The sequence below is a fragment of the Paramormyrops kingsleyae genome, chromosome 6 (assembly GCF_048594095.1).
Source record: "Paramormyrops kingsleyae isolate MSU_618 chromosome 6, PKINGS_0.4, whole genome shotgun sequence".
NCBI lineage: Eukaryota > Metazoa > Chordata > Actinopteri > Osteoglossiformes > Mormyridae > Paramormyrops > Paramormyrops kingsleyae.
Window position 1 is genome coordinate 11,450,987 of NC_132802.1, and position 14,519 is coordinate 11,465,505.

A 14,519-nucleotide genomic window follows, 5' to 3' on the forward strand; every position below is an offset into this window, starting at 1 on the left:
TCATTCATTATTGATTGACCTGCAGTGTCACACTTTCAGCAAGGCTCAAAAATACCTCATAAATTAATTTTCCTACCTATTAAGAGAGAAGTTTCAAACATTACTTTAATTTAACACAGTCTCAGCATCCATCCACCCTCCAGCTGTTTGGCTCACGGGGTGATTCTCAGAAGTTTGTTAAATAGGTCATGGGATGTTCAGCTGCCCATGGAGTTAGCTAGACCTGGATCATTCTGTTATGTGTACATTTACACTGCTGTTATATGTGTTGATTTGTGTGTTTTCTGACCCCCAGGTTTCGCAGTTATATAGAGACGTACACCATGTTCAGGACCTCAGACCACCAGCTGTACACAATGGCATCAGCATACTTTATTGTTTTTCTTTAATTGCTTGGTTGGTAATGTCACAGGACCATACAGAACGCATTGCCATGTCCCACGGGGACAGATAACGTTACTATGGGCCTTTGTTTCTTTAATAGCAAGTGCACTGCACTGAGATGTGTGTAGTGCATTCAGGTTTCTGCTGTTAAATGTCCAATGAGGCTTGAGCTTATGCCTGATCCCGCCTCCTGGCGCCCCTCCCCACGCATTGAATTATCAGCATCACCGCTGTCCTGATGTCATTCGTCCGTGACGTCAGTCATCGCACATCATCCAGCGCTCCCTCTTGCTCAGTGGGTAGCCACTCTCCACGCTCATCTGCTTGCCAATGCGCCAATATTGATCGCCCTTGAAGATGTAGACTCTGCCATTGGTCCAGGTGAGGGCGGAGTCAGGTTTGGGGGGCACGCCTTTGAAGAGCTGGGAGGTGGGCCTGGGGTAGGAGTTGAGGCTAGTACTGTCCAGCTCATTCCACTGCCAGTGCTCAGAGCCCTGAGGGGCAAGAGGGGGGACATAGTTTGGCATTACAGTCCCATCACCCAGCAAGGCGCCTCATCCCTGGAACTAGAGGCTATCCTCTTTAGCTACCGGCTAAAATACCCGTTTCCTTACACCTGCAGCATCTGAACTGAAAGTTTCTCTCTTACCTTAAAGAAAACAAGTTTCTTGGTGGCTTCAAGGTACAAAGCGGCATCGATGTTTGGGGGAATTCTGTTCAGTTTTTTGGGGAAGCCACTGTCAAGCTGGAAGTTGGTGTACCTCCACACTTTGTCACCTGAGTTGGAGTGTGTGGATGAGGGAAATGAGAAGCTAACATGTCGGTTACAGATCAAGAGAATGGAGAACGGTGCAATCTAAGCTTGCAAATAATGATCCATTTTCCAGAAGCACTAATCTAGAGTAACGAGATAATCCATGTTAGGGAGGACACTTCAAACTACATTAAAATTGAAAGGTTCCTGTGCTTGGCTAAATAGTTCATCTTGTACTTTGGCTGGTTTGTTTCCTTGATTGAAAGATTCATCCAGCTGTTTAACATTAACATTAGTGACGCATGCATGATTATAGCAGACTGACCAATCAGCACACAGCAACAACTGTATTGAAATGCTAGTTTACAAATCCTGTCCAAGCTCAAAGTATCCTTCCTGACAGAGATTATCTGGTCACCCTAACTAGTCCAATGCAAGGTTATGGTGAGCCTGAAGCAGGATACACCATGGACAGGTTGCAAGACCATTATTGGAAGCAGGGCTAGAGAAATTTAGAGATGAAGGTTGACTTGACCAGCATATCCTTGAGCAGGTGCAGGCAAGAGTACTGGAGGGTCATGGATACCCTGAGAGATTCAGGGGCCCCAGTCCTTAACAAGGGCCCTTGAATATGTAAAACTATACATAAAATTGGGGTGGGGGCCCAAGGTGACATTTGTCTAGGGACCCAGAATTTTTAGGTACACCCCACCCCAGGGAGCATGCCTCAACCCTCCTTCCCTTCAATGCTTCTTCTGCTGGATGTTTGCATGTGGAGTTTGCATGTTCTCCCTGGGTTTCTTCCCATTGGCCAATAATATGGTAAATTAGATAATTTGGCAGAAAAAACAAATTGTGGCCCATTGTACCTGACATTCCACCCAGGCTGTATCCCGGCCTTGTTCTCCATGCTGTCTGGGACAGGCTCCATGCCAGTTTTGAAATATAAAAAGGTTCCAATTCTTTACAAAACCATAACATTCATTTGGACTTTTAATGGTGCGGTTACCTTTCAGGAAGTAGGTCTTGCCGGTTCTCTGGGAGTGGACGGTGGCGTCGAGGTTGCCAGGGAGACCCTTCCATAGCAGGATAGTTTTGACGGGGGCGTTGTAGCCCTTGTCTGACACTGTCCATACATACTCCCCACTGAAGGCATATGTCTTTCGTAGGGGACCTTGATGAGTAGAGATAGCAAGGATGTTTGGACTTCAGGCAAAAGGTATAACACAATAATTATATGCAGAATAATATCACTGAAAGACAGGTGATGCTAATCTGATGTGAAGCTGTAGGAACCTGATTGGTTCTTGCTTGCCTTAATACTGAGTTAATGCTTCTTTTATATACTGTGTACTATGATGATGTAGGGCAGTGTTTCCCAACTTGGTCCTGGGACCCACAGGTAGTCTATGTTTTTGAGGGAGCAAACATGTGGACCTTCGGCAGGGTCCCTGAGGACCGGATTGGGAAACACTGATGTAAAGGCTCTCTTCATACCTAGCATGATGGCATCCAGGCTGACCGTACAGGGATCCGGAGGTTTCCCTTGACCCCCTGACGAGTGGCTTGGGGAATTGGGAGTGGTTGGCCGGCCTTAAAGGGAAGAGCAAATCATGGACAAAGCTGTGTGCGAAATCATTCTGAATGAACACATCTCAAGCTCACATTAATGTTCCATCTGTCTATTCCAGTGTTTCCCAACCCAGTCCATGGGGACCCCCAGACAGTCCACGTTTTTGCTCCCTCCCAGACAGTCCACGTTTTTGCTCCCTCCCAGACAGTCCACGTTTTTGCTCCCTCCCAGCTCCCAACACCGAATACCTGGTGCAGGTGTGTCAGGAGCTGGGAGGGAACTAAAAAATGTCTGTCAGGGGGTCCGCGAGGATTAGGTTGGAAAACACTGGTCTCTTTAGGCAGTGTTGACTCCCTTGTAAACCTGAATATTTAATAAAATGGGGGTCAGTTCTGTCTCTCACCATAAAGGACCTGGATGCCTATCACGTCGTCAGGGTGCAGCTTGAAGTTGCTACGGTAACCGCTGTAGATGGGACCCATGAGGGCACTGCTATACTGGGAGTGGCCCAGCCCCAGGGCGTGGCCGATCTCGTGGGCGGCGACAATGCGCAGGTTGGTGCCGTCGTGCTTGCCCTCTGTCCAGAACTCGTCCTCGTCGAAGTGCACTATGCCCGACTCTGGGGCGTCAGCATGGGCCAGCACGCCACCTAGGGGGCGGGGGCAGAAACACATCAACGGTACTTTGCCTGCATGTGTCCTGACCCCCTCCTAACCAATCAGAGTTCAGCATCTTTACCTAACCCGTCGAATGCAGCCGGACATGATCCCTCTTTCTTATGGAATGAGATCTTGATGTCGGCTCTCCCGTCTGTCACCTCTCGGAATTTCAGGGGAGCAACGTCACTCCAGTATTTAAAAGCGGTCCGGACAGCTGCGCGGGTTTGAGCCTGACCCATATCGGGTGTGTAGTTATATATACGGTATGTCAGGTCCTTCTTCCGCCAACGGCCTGTGTAACGCACATAAACAGCGATTACAAAGATGTCTCCAGCTTAATTATCCTTCTGGTAATGACATTGGTGAGGATTATTCAAATTTTGGTTTTCAAGCACTTTTAAAATGAATTCTTAATTTATAGAAATAGATGTTTTCAGCTGAGAGACTGAGGATAAGCGCAACAGTTGGGTAATGTGCCATGATCTAACTGGCTGGGTTAGTCATTAAACTCTCAGTTAAAGATAATTGTCATATGAAATATTTAGATGCTGCTATAGCCGCGTTGGCCGCCGACTTGCCTATCACACGGTATTTGTGAGTCTTCTGGGTAAAAGGGTCTTGCAGACCACAACGAGGCCTTTTCATCATCGCTGCTGTTCCATTGTCAAAGTTTCCGGTCAGGGGGAGGTTTGCTGCCTTCTGGAAGACCCTGGGGAGAGGAGGAAATCGGAGCGGGAGGGAATGAGAGTAAGAATGGGGCAATTATACCGCCCAGGAGAAGCTAGCAAACCAGTGCTACTCCTAATCCCTACAGTGAGATCCTCAAAAATAATGACTGATGGTACATTCTGGAAAAAAGGCTTCCATAAGCTTCAGCCTTGATCCTCCACACAACCAAGCTTTTCATTCTGATCTTCGGCGATTCAGTTGTGTTTACAAAAAACTAAGCCTAGTGAAAACAATAAGATGGCAACATCAAACACACGCATATGTTCAGACTAGTTGCAGGCAGCTTTACTGTTGTTAGCACAAGTGTCATTGTTAGCACAAACATTCTGGTTACCTGAGAGGCTCTGTAATGTCCTCTGGCCCATAGCTGTGCTCTTTTGCCTCCAGCGAGGTGTGCAAGTAGCCGTAACGCTTCAGGTAAGTCTGGAGAGACAGGGGAATGACCCTTTCAGTCACTTGCCCTTGGCTTTCAAATTGTGAAAAGAATAGCAAAGTCCTGAAGCTTTCCTGCTGAAAAGAGGCTATGCCTACTTGGCATTATGTCAGTCAGAGAAGGAATTATGTGTTAAACAGACTTTGGGTATGAAAAAGACTAACGCGTAGGCCAAGCAGATGCTGTGCCATAACAGATTAAATTACAGCTAGAGCCATTTTCTGTCAATGCAGACATTAGTCCTCCAGCAGGTTTCAAGACCACAAAACTCCAGATCTAAAAACCATTGCAGATTAATCACAGAGATTCCAGAAGTATATATTTCTGTGTATTTCCATTAATCTCCTGCTGTCAGCTGTAATGTTCTATAACAGCTTGACAACAAGAGGTGTGGATTTTCCACAGTAAGTAGCAGAAGAGACTTTTAGCAGTTTTAGTCTGAGTGATGGAAAGCTGCCCTTTTAATGCAGAAACCATGTTCATCAACAGCATTTTAGATATACGTTTGCATGAAGATGGCTAAACAAAATAGACTAGCTCCATTATGAAACTACAATTACATTTTATTTTATTTTATTTAGCAAACTCTTTTATCCAAACCAACATACAATCGAGAAGGCGGAGTCAGACAGCAGTTGGGGGTTTCATGCCTCACTCAGGGGCCCAACAGTGAAATCATTCTACTGGCCCTGGGATCAGAACTGACGACCTTCCGATCACAACATGCTAGGTCCTAAGGTTGGGACAGCCAAGTATCATAGTATCACCCCCACCACCATCCCAAAGAGAACTTAATACCTCCCCCCAAACGCAGAGATGTACACGGTCGTCCGTTAATGAGCCGTGTCTGCAGTGGGACCGGACGTCATCCAGGCCTCGTGTATACGACCCTATTGGTAACGGGAATGTCTGAAGCAAGCCTGATGAGCGGCACCCTTGTGTCTTCATTCCTCGCTCTTACCGTGGCTTCCAGAAGGTTGCTCCAGTCTATCGGGGTGGAGAGCGTGGTGGAGAGGACACCTGAGAGCAGCACTGCTGGGAGTAAGAGGCCCATCTTCCACCAGGAGCAGTCAGCTGTTCTACAATGACAAGACCCCTGTGTGTTTTGCAGATGAGTATGTTTGCCTTGACTGAGGACTCCCTCACGGTCCTCTCCAGCATTTGCTCTTGACTTTCCACTCGTTGTCTCACTTCTCCTCCTGTCGTTTTTATACCCTCTGATGAGTCAGTGCCCCTTGAGCCCCCGCTGTGACCTACCCCCAAGGATCCAGGCCCGTTTTGGGATGGGAGGCAACCGGCTACCACTCAGAGTTATTCACCGCAAGCCTGCCCTTCCCAGAAGACAGGCACTCCAAACCTCCCCCCTAACAAAAGCAGTCGTCTTACTTTTAATATCCTCTCTGCTTGCGTAAACTAAAATAATTAGCTCAATAAATTCAGTATTAAAGATGGAAAAAAAACATGTACACTGTTGGTGTAGGTTACTTTTTTTACTGACGTCACTTGTCATATATCGTAAAATGTAATTAGACAGAAAGGAAGATTTTTGGTGGTTAGGAATTCTTACTGATCTTTAATTACGGCTGAGTCACGCCTTGGAAAGGCTAATGAGTTGCTCCCAGGAATTTACACGTGGGATTTCATTCAGTCTGAAAAGCAAAATTATTCTGGTCTTAGAATTAAAATTAAATTTTAATTTCATATGTGAAAAAAACACACGCATATGGCTTCAGATTCTTAATGCACATTTGTGCTTTTGTATGTCCCAGTAACAGCTGCTGTCCTATGAATTACGCCCACATTTAGCGTAAAATGACCTTTATTGAAGCGTTTACCAAACCACGCACCATGAAATGGTTTCATTTTGGGAAGTTATCCCAGGATGAAGAGGACATACGCAGTGGGATTTGGAAGGGGACCAGTGTTCCACTAATTCAGAGAAGCCAATTTATTGAAACCCACCCACATTCACCGAGGACATTTAATCCCCATGTGGAAGTACTCAAACCCATGGCCGTGGAGGTCACAGCCACCCCAGGAGGCACCTCATGAACATTCGGGACAGAAGACTGGACTCCATGGGGGCCCAGTCACCTCCATACACACCATATCTGTTTGCATTTTTAATCTGTACTCTATGGCTACATGTTTACCCATTCTGCTTATGTTAGTGAATTATAGGGGATTCTGTCTGTAATCAGAATCACGAAGCAGCACTTCGTTCACTTTTACGCAATAGCAGGAGGATAATTGAGTTAAACGTGCGTCATTCCACTTATGGCGCTAACAATGACGGTAAGTTGATTGCAATCAGAGGGACAGCCCTGCTTTTACAAAGGATTTGATGTAATTTACATACCAACATACTTAACGAGCCTAAAATAATCTCTGCATGCCTCTTTGATTTATGACAACTTAATTAGCATTAAATAGTTGCCACAAAACCAAGCTAAGGCAGATGGCGTGAAGAGCCAAAGATAGACATTTATTCCTGCATTTATACAGCATATTATAGCTATCGCTGAGCAAGCTAAATGCCTCCAGGCTGTTGTCTTATTGCTTACTGTTGTGGTGAAAAATGCACAAGCAGTCTTTCCATACCACATTTATATTCATCTGACGTCTGGTTTTACAGTCCCCGTGTGATTATCTACTAACTTGTCTTAGGAGGAACATGTTTGTTAGTGCCAGACTGTCCACATCCCATTACTGAAACTTCAAAAACCTGTGCACTATATGAGACCTGCACTCATATTTATCTCCATTTTTACTGATTGTTGTTACATCTGTCTCTCGCAAAATTTCATTCCATATGAAATGTCATCCTTCTCTTTTATTTTCACCCATCCCTTTAATCGTGACCCACCACATTAATAGTCACTCATCCCTTTTTGTCCCCACAATTTTCCTCATTCTCCATCTCGCTCGTGATTAATTTCCTGTGTGTATCTGCCCTCTGACTCCATTTAATATGTCTGTGTCATACTCCATGTATACAGGGTTAGGTGTGGCTTTCAACAAATTTTGGGAAAAATCCAGCCAAACAAGGAGATCTCATCCTGCATTTTCTGTTCTTCAACAAAAATGTAACATGACAGAGACAATTAATAACCAACATATCCAATTCTGTCCTGTTACCACTTTTCGAGGTGGCATGAAAGACTTTGCACAATTCTATAACGTTTATTTTATTGTAGTAAATTATTATCCGAAGCAACTTAAAGTTAATCCAAACTTTCACAGGCACTGTTTTCAGAGCAATTCAGATTCTGTGAATTCACCAGCCCTGGAATCTGAAGCAGCAATCTTCACATTTAGCCACTATGCCCCCTGCAGTCTGAAATGCTCACATGCTGCAGAGATTGTTTATTGAATGTCACTTGGTGACTGTTTTCTTGCAGCACAGCAGAGATCCCGCTATTCTGCTCTGAGGCCGGAAACCATGCCCCTCCACCCCTGACAGCGGGTCCACCTCATGCTGATTGATTGCTCTGTGTGAGCGTACTTGTCTCCAAACCAGTGTTTACACCGAGGCCTGCACCACTGTACTTTATCATGGAGAAAAAGGGGAAAAAAAACGACAATTTTAAACAGAATGCCTGCTTTCAGAGCACACCATAAATTCCCTCTTTGAGAACACTTAAATTTTGAGGGCTGAAGTTTTGCCCCCTCCCACTTCCATCCATGGTAGAGAACTCAACATACCTCCATTTCCACGACAACGATCCACATCTCACTATCACAGCACTCAAAAAATGGGGTCCCATGTGCAATAAAAATCATGAACTTTTACATTCTTACTTGCAAAAAGGAAATATTTATTTAGCTAGAACAGAATTTATATTCCACAGCTAACACTTGTCTTACTCATGAGCAGAGTTAATTACTTGTCCCTCCCCTCATCAAAATAACTCTCTATTCTTTCTGTCTACGTCTCTAACACTTAATAGCCCGCTGGGGCCAACACCTTATCCGTAGAGGTGGTTCACACCCTGAAACTGCAGCTCATATCCCACAGAAATGCACAATACTGTCGGCACCTCATTTCCATCTGAAGGTGTGGTGTGCCAAAGTCTGGATTAGTTCGACCCTCTTAAACCATGGTCAGTGACATCAGCAAATCCGTGTGGGTGACTGCGACAGCTGTTGCATGGTCATGGGGTTCCGGAAATTTCTTAGGCAGAAATGCACGGACAACAGAAGGCAGCTGGACTCGCACAAGGGCGAAAAACATCTGGAATCATCCCTGGCTTGATAGAGCAATAGGGAAGGACAAAAAAACACTTCTGAACACAACAGTCTGTTCCCAGTAAAAACTTTCATTATGCTGATATGGCTCTTGAAGACACCAGTTACCAGGTCTGGGCAAAACACCACAGTGAACAGCAGCTACCTGATAGCTAATCGTAGAAGGTGGCCAGTAGATTAAGACCTGAACTTCGGATCAAAAGGGTGGAGCAGCCTTGAGCGAAGCAACGGCCCCTTGATACCAGAGGGAGGGAGAGTGGCAGTTATTACCCAGAATCACTTTGGCTAAGTAACTCATTATTACTTGCACATGCCTCTCCAAATGTCTGGCGTCGGGTAGATACTGGCTCAGGGGTTTAAAAACAGCCCACAGAAATAACATGTGATGAAGTGACTGAATGCAAACCACGAGTATTTAAAGTATGTTCAAAATCATCATGGTAAAACACAGTCAAAATCAGGAAAGAGGGAAAGCCCCATTAAAGTCTTGCACTGGAACATCTAAAGGTATTTAGAAAATGAAGGAACCTACAGCATATCCTGACAGCTGTCGCAGACCAAAAGTTGCTGAAGTAAAATGGAAGCGATACAGTGAAGCATCAGAATAATCTGAAATTCCTGGGTGGTGAGTCGTTCTGTGTGTTAGGACCAGTGCCTGTGATGTCACCATTGAGCAAAACCTTTAATCCCAATTTTTCCAGGGCGCTGGATGCTGGCCGATCCTGTGCTATGGCCCCCAAACTTGTTCTCACCAATGTATGAGTCTCATGGAGAGCAAGAGAGGATAGGCAAAAAGATGAATTCCTCAGTGAAGTATCACTATTCTGCAGTTAGCTGGCTTTGTTGTGGATTTTGTTTCTTGTCTTTGAATGGTGTGGGAACTTCTCATTTATTTTTTTTTTGTTTATAATTATTGAAAGTTGCCTTTCTGTCATGGCACAATCTTTTAGTCTATTAAAGGCCTGTATTGTGCCACTTGCTGATAATTTCCAGGCTAACTTTAAAAGATACAGTGTCTCAAACATGTAAGATCTTAACATTCTTTCAGAACAAACAAGGCTGAATTTTAAAGGGCATCCCTCAGGCCAGGGTTGCAATACATGCAGGTCTTTGTGCCAGCTGTTATCAAAGACGCGATCACACTTCTCCTGGAAGATAATGAAAAACACTGGCCGTGGAAGACCGGTTTTTGTAATAATAAAACTGCCTGTAGCGAAAAGACAGAGACGGGCATCGGACCACCGCAAACCTCAGCCTCTGCAGGAACAACAGCTAAACAGACCTGCTTTTAGGTTCAATTACATTAGCTAGACTGTCTCTTGCATAACCATGACTGAAGATCCTAAACTCCCCCTAGAGGATGGCACTGGAATCTCCAAGCATGTAACCACCAATGAAGAAATGCGAATGGCAGCGGTTTCACGACTGACAGCGACTGCCATTTCTATAACAGAGGATCAGAGGTTTTTTTTTTAATTGCTATATTGGAAAAAGTTAAGAACACAACCAACTCTAAAGAAAAAAAAAAGTTCATGCTTTATAAATCTCACAGATTTTCTTTACAAAACTGCAGCAACTTTAATTTGTCTTTTCCTACACCCAGAAGAAACATTCCCAAATCCCCACCCTTAAATCCCACCCCTCCTTACAGAGAATTCTGTCTAGAATATAAACATGCAGGGCACCACATAACCCAGACTACAGCAGGCTGGGAATGCAGAAACCCCACATCTCTTTCAGCACACAGCTCTCAGGTCACTCTCAGTGGCGGCAGTGTGCACATAACTTCCCAGGTACTGGCATAGAGTGAATGCTGTGTTTTCAGAAAACAGGCTCAGAACTTCAGAACCAAACACCCCTTCCCGCGGAAGTTACCACCCACATAAAATATGCTAGTTTCTACCAAGAAGGAGCATCTTTGCAGAAACCACACAAAATCGCATGCTGAAAAAGGAACAGAACAAACATAGAAAACATCTGTAAATTAAAATCTTTCCTAATGGTAAAATAATACTTTTACAGCTGAATTTACAGAAAACTGTTCAGTGGTTTACCAGCATAAAGATGTATATCCATTTAAAAAATTCTGTTCCTCTTTTACTATACAACTTACCTGCAAAACAGGAAAACCTATATATGCCACCTTTTTATCTCACCACATCAAGTTTCTGGGGTTTTTTTTCAACCCAGGATACTTTTAGCCACTGACAAGAAACCCTAGAGCAATAATTTGCATCCAACACTTCAACAACATGAAGAAATTTACAGAAAATGCCACAAGCCTTTACAGCATCCTATAAAGGGGGAAGAAGACAAGCCTCAAAGTCAGTTGTGATCAGGACTGAAATGACAGACAACCTGAACTATTCTCATGGAACTGTCAAGCAATATCAGATCTACTAACCTTCAACATAAATGGCATATTTGAAGTAAGGAAGTGATCTGTTGTTATTATACATGTGTTAATGTCCAGTCCGACTGTTAGGATAGTGCAGTGTTTCCCAATCCAGTCCTCAGGGACAGTCCACATTTTTGCTCCCACCCAGCTCTCTGCAAGACAGTCCACATTTTGCTCAGCTGGGAGGGACAAAAAACGTGGACTGTCCATGGGTCCCCGAGGACCGGATTAGGAAACACTGTGATAGCGTATACTCCAGCCTGTGCTGATAATTCCGTCTGGCTGACAGTACTAATGTCTCTATGATGTCCAGGCCGAGTTGGTCCAAATCACGTTCCGCAGCTGGATGTTTATATTCTTGACAGTGTCTCCCCGCCCAACCCTGCCCACATGTCCCAGGTTTACAAATCCTTCTCCAGGTCCTCCAGCTCTTCCCGCAGAGCCTGGGCCCGGCCCAGCTTCTCCAGTTGCTCCTTGGTCGGCTGCTTTATCTCCCCGGAGTCCAGTTTCTGCTGCAGGTCCTCTACCTGTCGTAGCTTCTTCCGCAGGCCTTTGATCTTCTTGGTTTTCTCGGCTGCCGCCTCCCCCTGGGCCTGTGGCGAGGGGCTGTTGTGCTGCGGCGCCCCCTTGTGGTCGCTCGCCTTCCCCCCGATCTCCATCTTCCCAACGGCGGCGCTGAGCGTCTCCGCCCCTTCCTCGGCACTCACGTCGCCATCCTGTCCCGGCAACTGCTGCTGTTGCTGCTGCTTGCGCTTCTCCTTGCGCTTCATGTTGCGCTTCGCGGTCTTCGAGAGACCCGCAGTCTCGCCGTCCCTCTCCACGCCGCCCCCTGTCGACGCCTGCTGCCTCGTCTGCTCCGCATCTTCTGGATTCATGCCTGGAGGAAGGTCTGGTTTGCTCTTGAAGAACTTGACATATTTGTTCTCGTAGCTGGAAAAGCAAAGTTAGTTTATTGCAATTACGCATACTCCCCGGGTTCCAATGGTCCGTGTTTCGATAATTCGTGTTTATGATGGGTAAATGTTTTTCATTTTTGCTACATTATTCAATGAATTACATAAGATATTCAACACTTCATTATAAAGTATGCTTTGCGTTAATGATTTTGCCTAACTGAAGGCTAATGTAAGTGTAACGTAACCCCATTGTAACCTGGGATGTAAATGAATTTGCATTAACTTAGACTATCATGCAGAAAATCCACAGCTGACACTAATGGGAGAATAATGAATGGAGTTACAGTGCACTGCTGTGATTGTTGGGGGTTGGGGGGCACAGGACATCTCCATGTGCCTGGTCCATACTTACACAGGGACCTCTTCCTGAGGCACATAACCCTCCTTCACCCGGCGAGGTTTTCGCCAGGTTCCGTCTGGCCTCTGCGTGGCAGCGATGTATTTTCCTGGGAGAAAGTGAGGCCGACACAATAAAATGAATAAGGCAAGTTTGTGCATAGAATCACACATATTTTAGACCAAGATATACATTAAATATTGAATAGTATATATGTAACCAAATTAATTATCCAAATCAAGTAAAGCAATTGTCTAACCATGTATTGTCCACTTAGATTCAAGGGCATAGCTTTGGTTTCAGCAGTGGTAGGGACCAAATTTGCCCAGAACCACCCCCCGCATTAAACACTGACGGTACTCCCACAAAATTAGTAGGGACGCGTCCCGACCATGCCCAAATCTATGCCCATCCTGAGATTACATTAAATAATGCAGCTTGTGTACTTTAATTCATATTCTATACAAAAAGGCTTAATAATTAGCTTACTAATACAGGGCGGTGAATTGCATAAAGGCCCTACCTCGGTACGTTTTGCTTTCGTACGGTAGGAATGTGCCGATGTGGCTTCAGGCAAAAGAGAAACCATACGTACGTAACTATGGCAACTGCGTTTGTTCCCGTCGTACTGTACAAATGCACCACCCCGCTGCTAATCAATGAATCCATGCAAGTACTGACATAAAACGACTAGCCAACTGCATCAATGGGCACATATATATGTTTATGCTTAGCTAACTTAAGACAACTAGGAATTTGGTTATTTAGAAAACAGTGAAACAGAAGTCGTGATGTTAACTTCTGCGTGGCGGTCTAAAACGCTGGCTGGACTGCTGAATGCAGCGGCATTTTCTCGTTTTATCAACCACACTAATCTTCTGGCTGGCCGATAGGTATACATAATATTAAAGCTTTGGAAATAGCAGATCATAATAACCATTTTAGCTAGCTAGCATACCAGATTCCCAAATAGCAATGCTCTGCAAAACGTGTCGACGAAACTGGATTGTTTAGGACCCAGATTTAAAATATACAACATATCTGTTACGCGTATATACGAGGATAGGAAGAAACACGGAAAAATTGCGCTTGACCCAAAAATAAATGCTCCAGTTTTACCAGATTCATCTGTCACATAGGGGGTCGCCATCTTGAAACGCGATACTCTTCCGTCGCGCGGCGGAAGCGGCGCTGATGGATCGGAATGTTTAAAAAAAATCGCCGTGGCTATATTTTCGTTCTTTTTGTTGATTTCTTTCTTTCTTTATTAGAGTTATCAACTCTCACGCATCTGGCACGACACTCATGCTTTCAGACGGGCACGCAAGAAATCTTACGGCAAATCTATTATTCCATTATTAACCTAAATTAGCCATATCAAAAGCGATTGGGTAGTCTGCAAACCCTACAGATTATTTACAAGGTGATAAAACTGCTACTTACATGTGTACATGTTGCTGGCCGAAGTTGGTGACACTGCTTAATCCCTCCTGTTATGTTGATAAACTAGGCACACCTGTTATTTTGCGCATATTGTACATTTCAGTTCTGGTCATAGTAGTAGAAAAGTGCTTTAAAAAGACATGTCTTTAACTTTCCCATAAAAAGATAAGAAGTTGGAAGATTTCTGTATGTGTGTTGGATAAATGCCTGTTTAATAGTAGTATATATTTGAAAACTTTTTTGTTCAAATCAGTTTTTATTATCAGTTACCATTAAAGTTATGCACATTCAGTTTTCACAGAAACATTTAGGTATACTTAGAAGTCCTTGAACTCTACTCGTCTACTATCAACTTCTATTTCACTCAGTTTTCATCTTGTGTATGTGTGTGTGTGAGTGAGAGAGAAATAGTAACATTTTGTAAATGTGCTTCACTTTCTGCATTTGGCACATGTGGTGCTGGTTATATTGTCATAGCCAGGGAGATTGAACTGCATTTCTTCACATTTTTCCCACATTTGCACCTACTGCAGCTGATCTGAAAGGGGGCTTTGGTGCCTCAGTCCAAACTCCCTGAACATTTCTTCCAGCTGTTGGTTGGCCTT

The 14,519-nt window shown here is 44.5% G+C and overlaps 2 protein-coding genes across 2 annotated transcripts; both read right to left on the bottom strand.

The window, feature by feature from the left end:
- Positions 1–348: 348 nt before the first annotated feature.
- Positions 349–5,728, bottom strand: LOC111855691 (matrix metalloproteinase-19-like). The gene is made up of 9 exons (XM_023834924.2): positions 5,494–5,728; positions 4,434–4,522; positions 3,949–4,079; positions 3,450–3,662; positions 3,115–3,360; positions 2,636–2,731; positions 2,148–2,312; positions 1,034–1,161; positions 349–878 (listed from the first exon to the last, which is right to left on the bottom strand). The coding sequence occupies exons 1-9, from the start codon at positions 5,584–5,586 to the stop codon at positions 642–644; spliced, it is 1,398 nt and encodes a 465-aa protein (XP_023690692.1). The 5' UTR covers positions 5,587–5,728; the 3' UTR covers positions 349–641.
- A 4,285-nt stretch (positions 5,729–10,013) lies between these two features.
- Positions 10,014–13,668, bottom strand: pym1 (PYM homolog 1, exon junction complex associated factor). The gene is made up of 3 exons (XM_023834854.1): positions 13,591–13,668; positions 12,487–12,580; positions 10,014–12,108 (listed from the first exon to the last, which is right to left on the bottom strand). The coding sequence occupies exons 1-3, from the start codon at positions 13,619–13,621 to the stop codon at positions 11,580–11,582; spliced, it is 654 nt and encodes a 217-aa protein (XP_023690622.1). The 5' UTR covers positions 13,622–13,668; the 3' UTR covers positions 10,014–11,579.
- Positions 13,669–14,519: the final 851 nt, after the last annotated feature.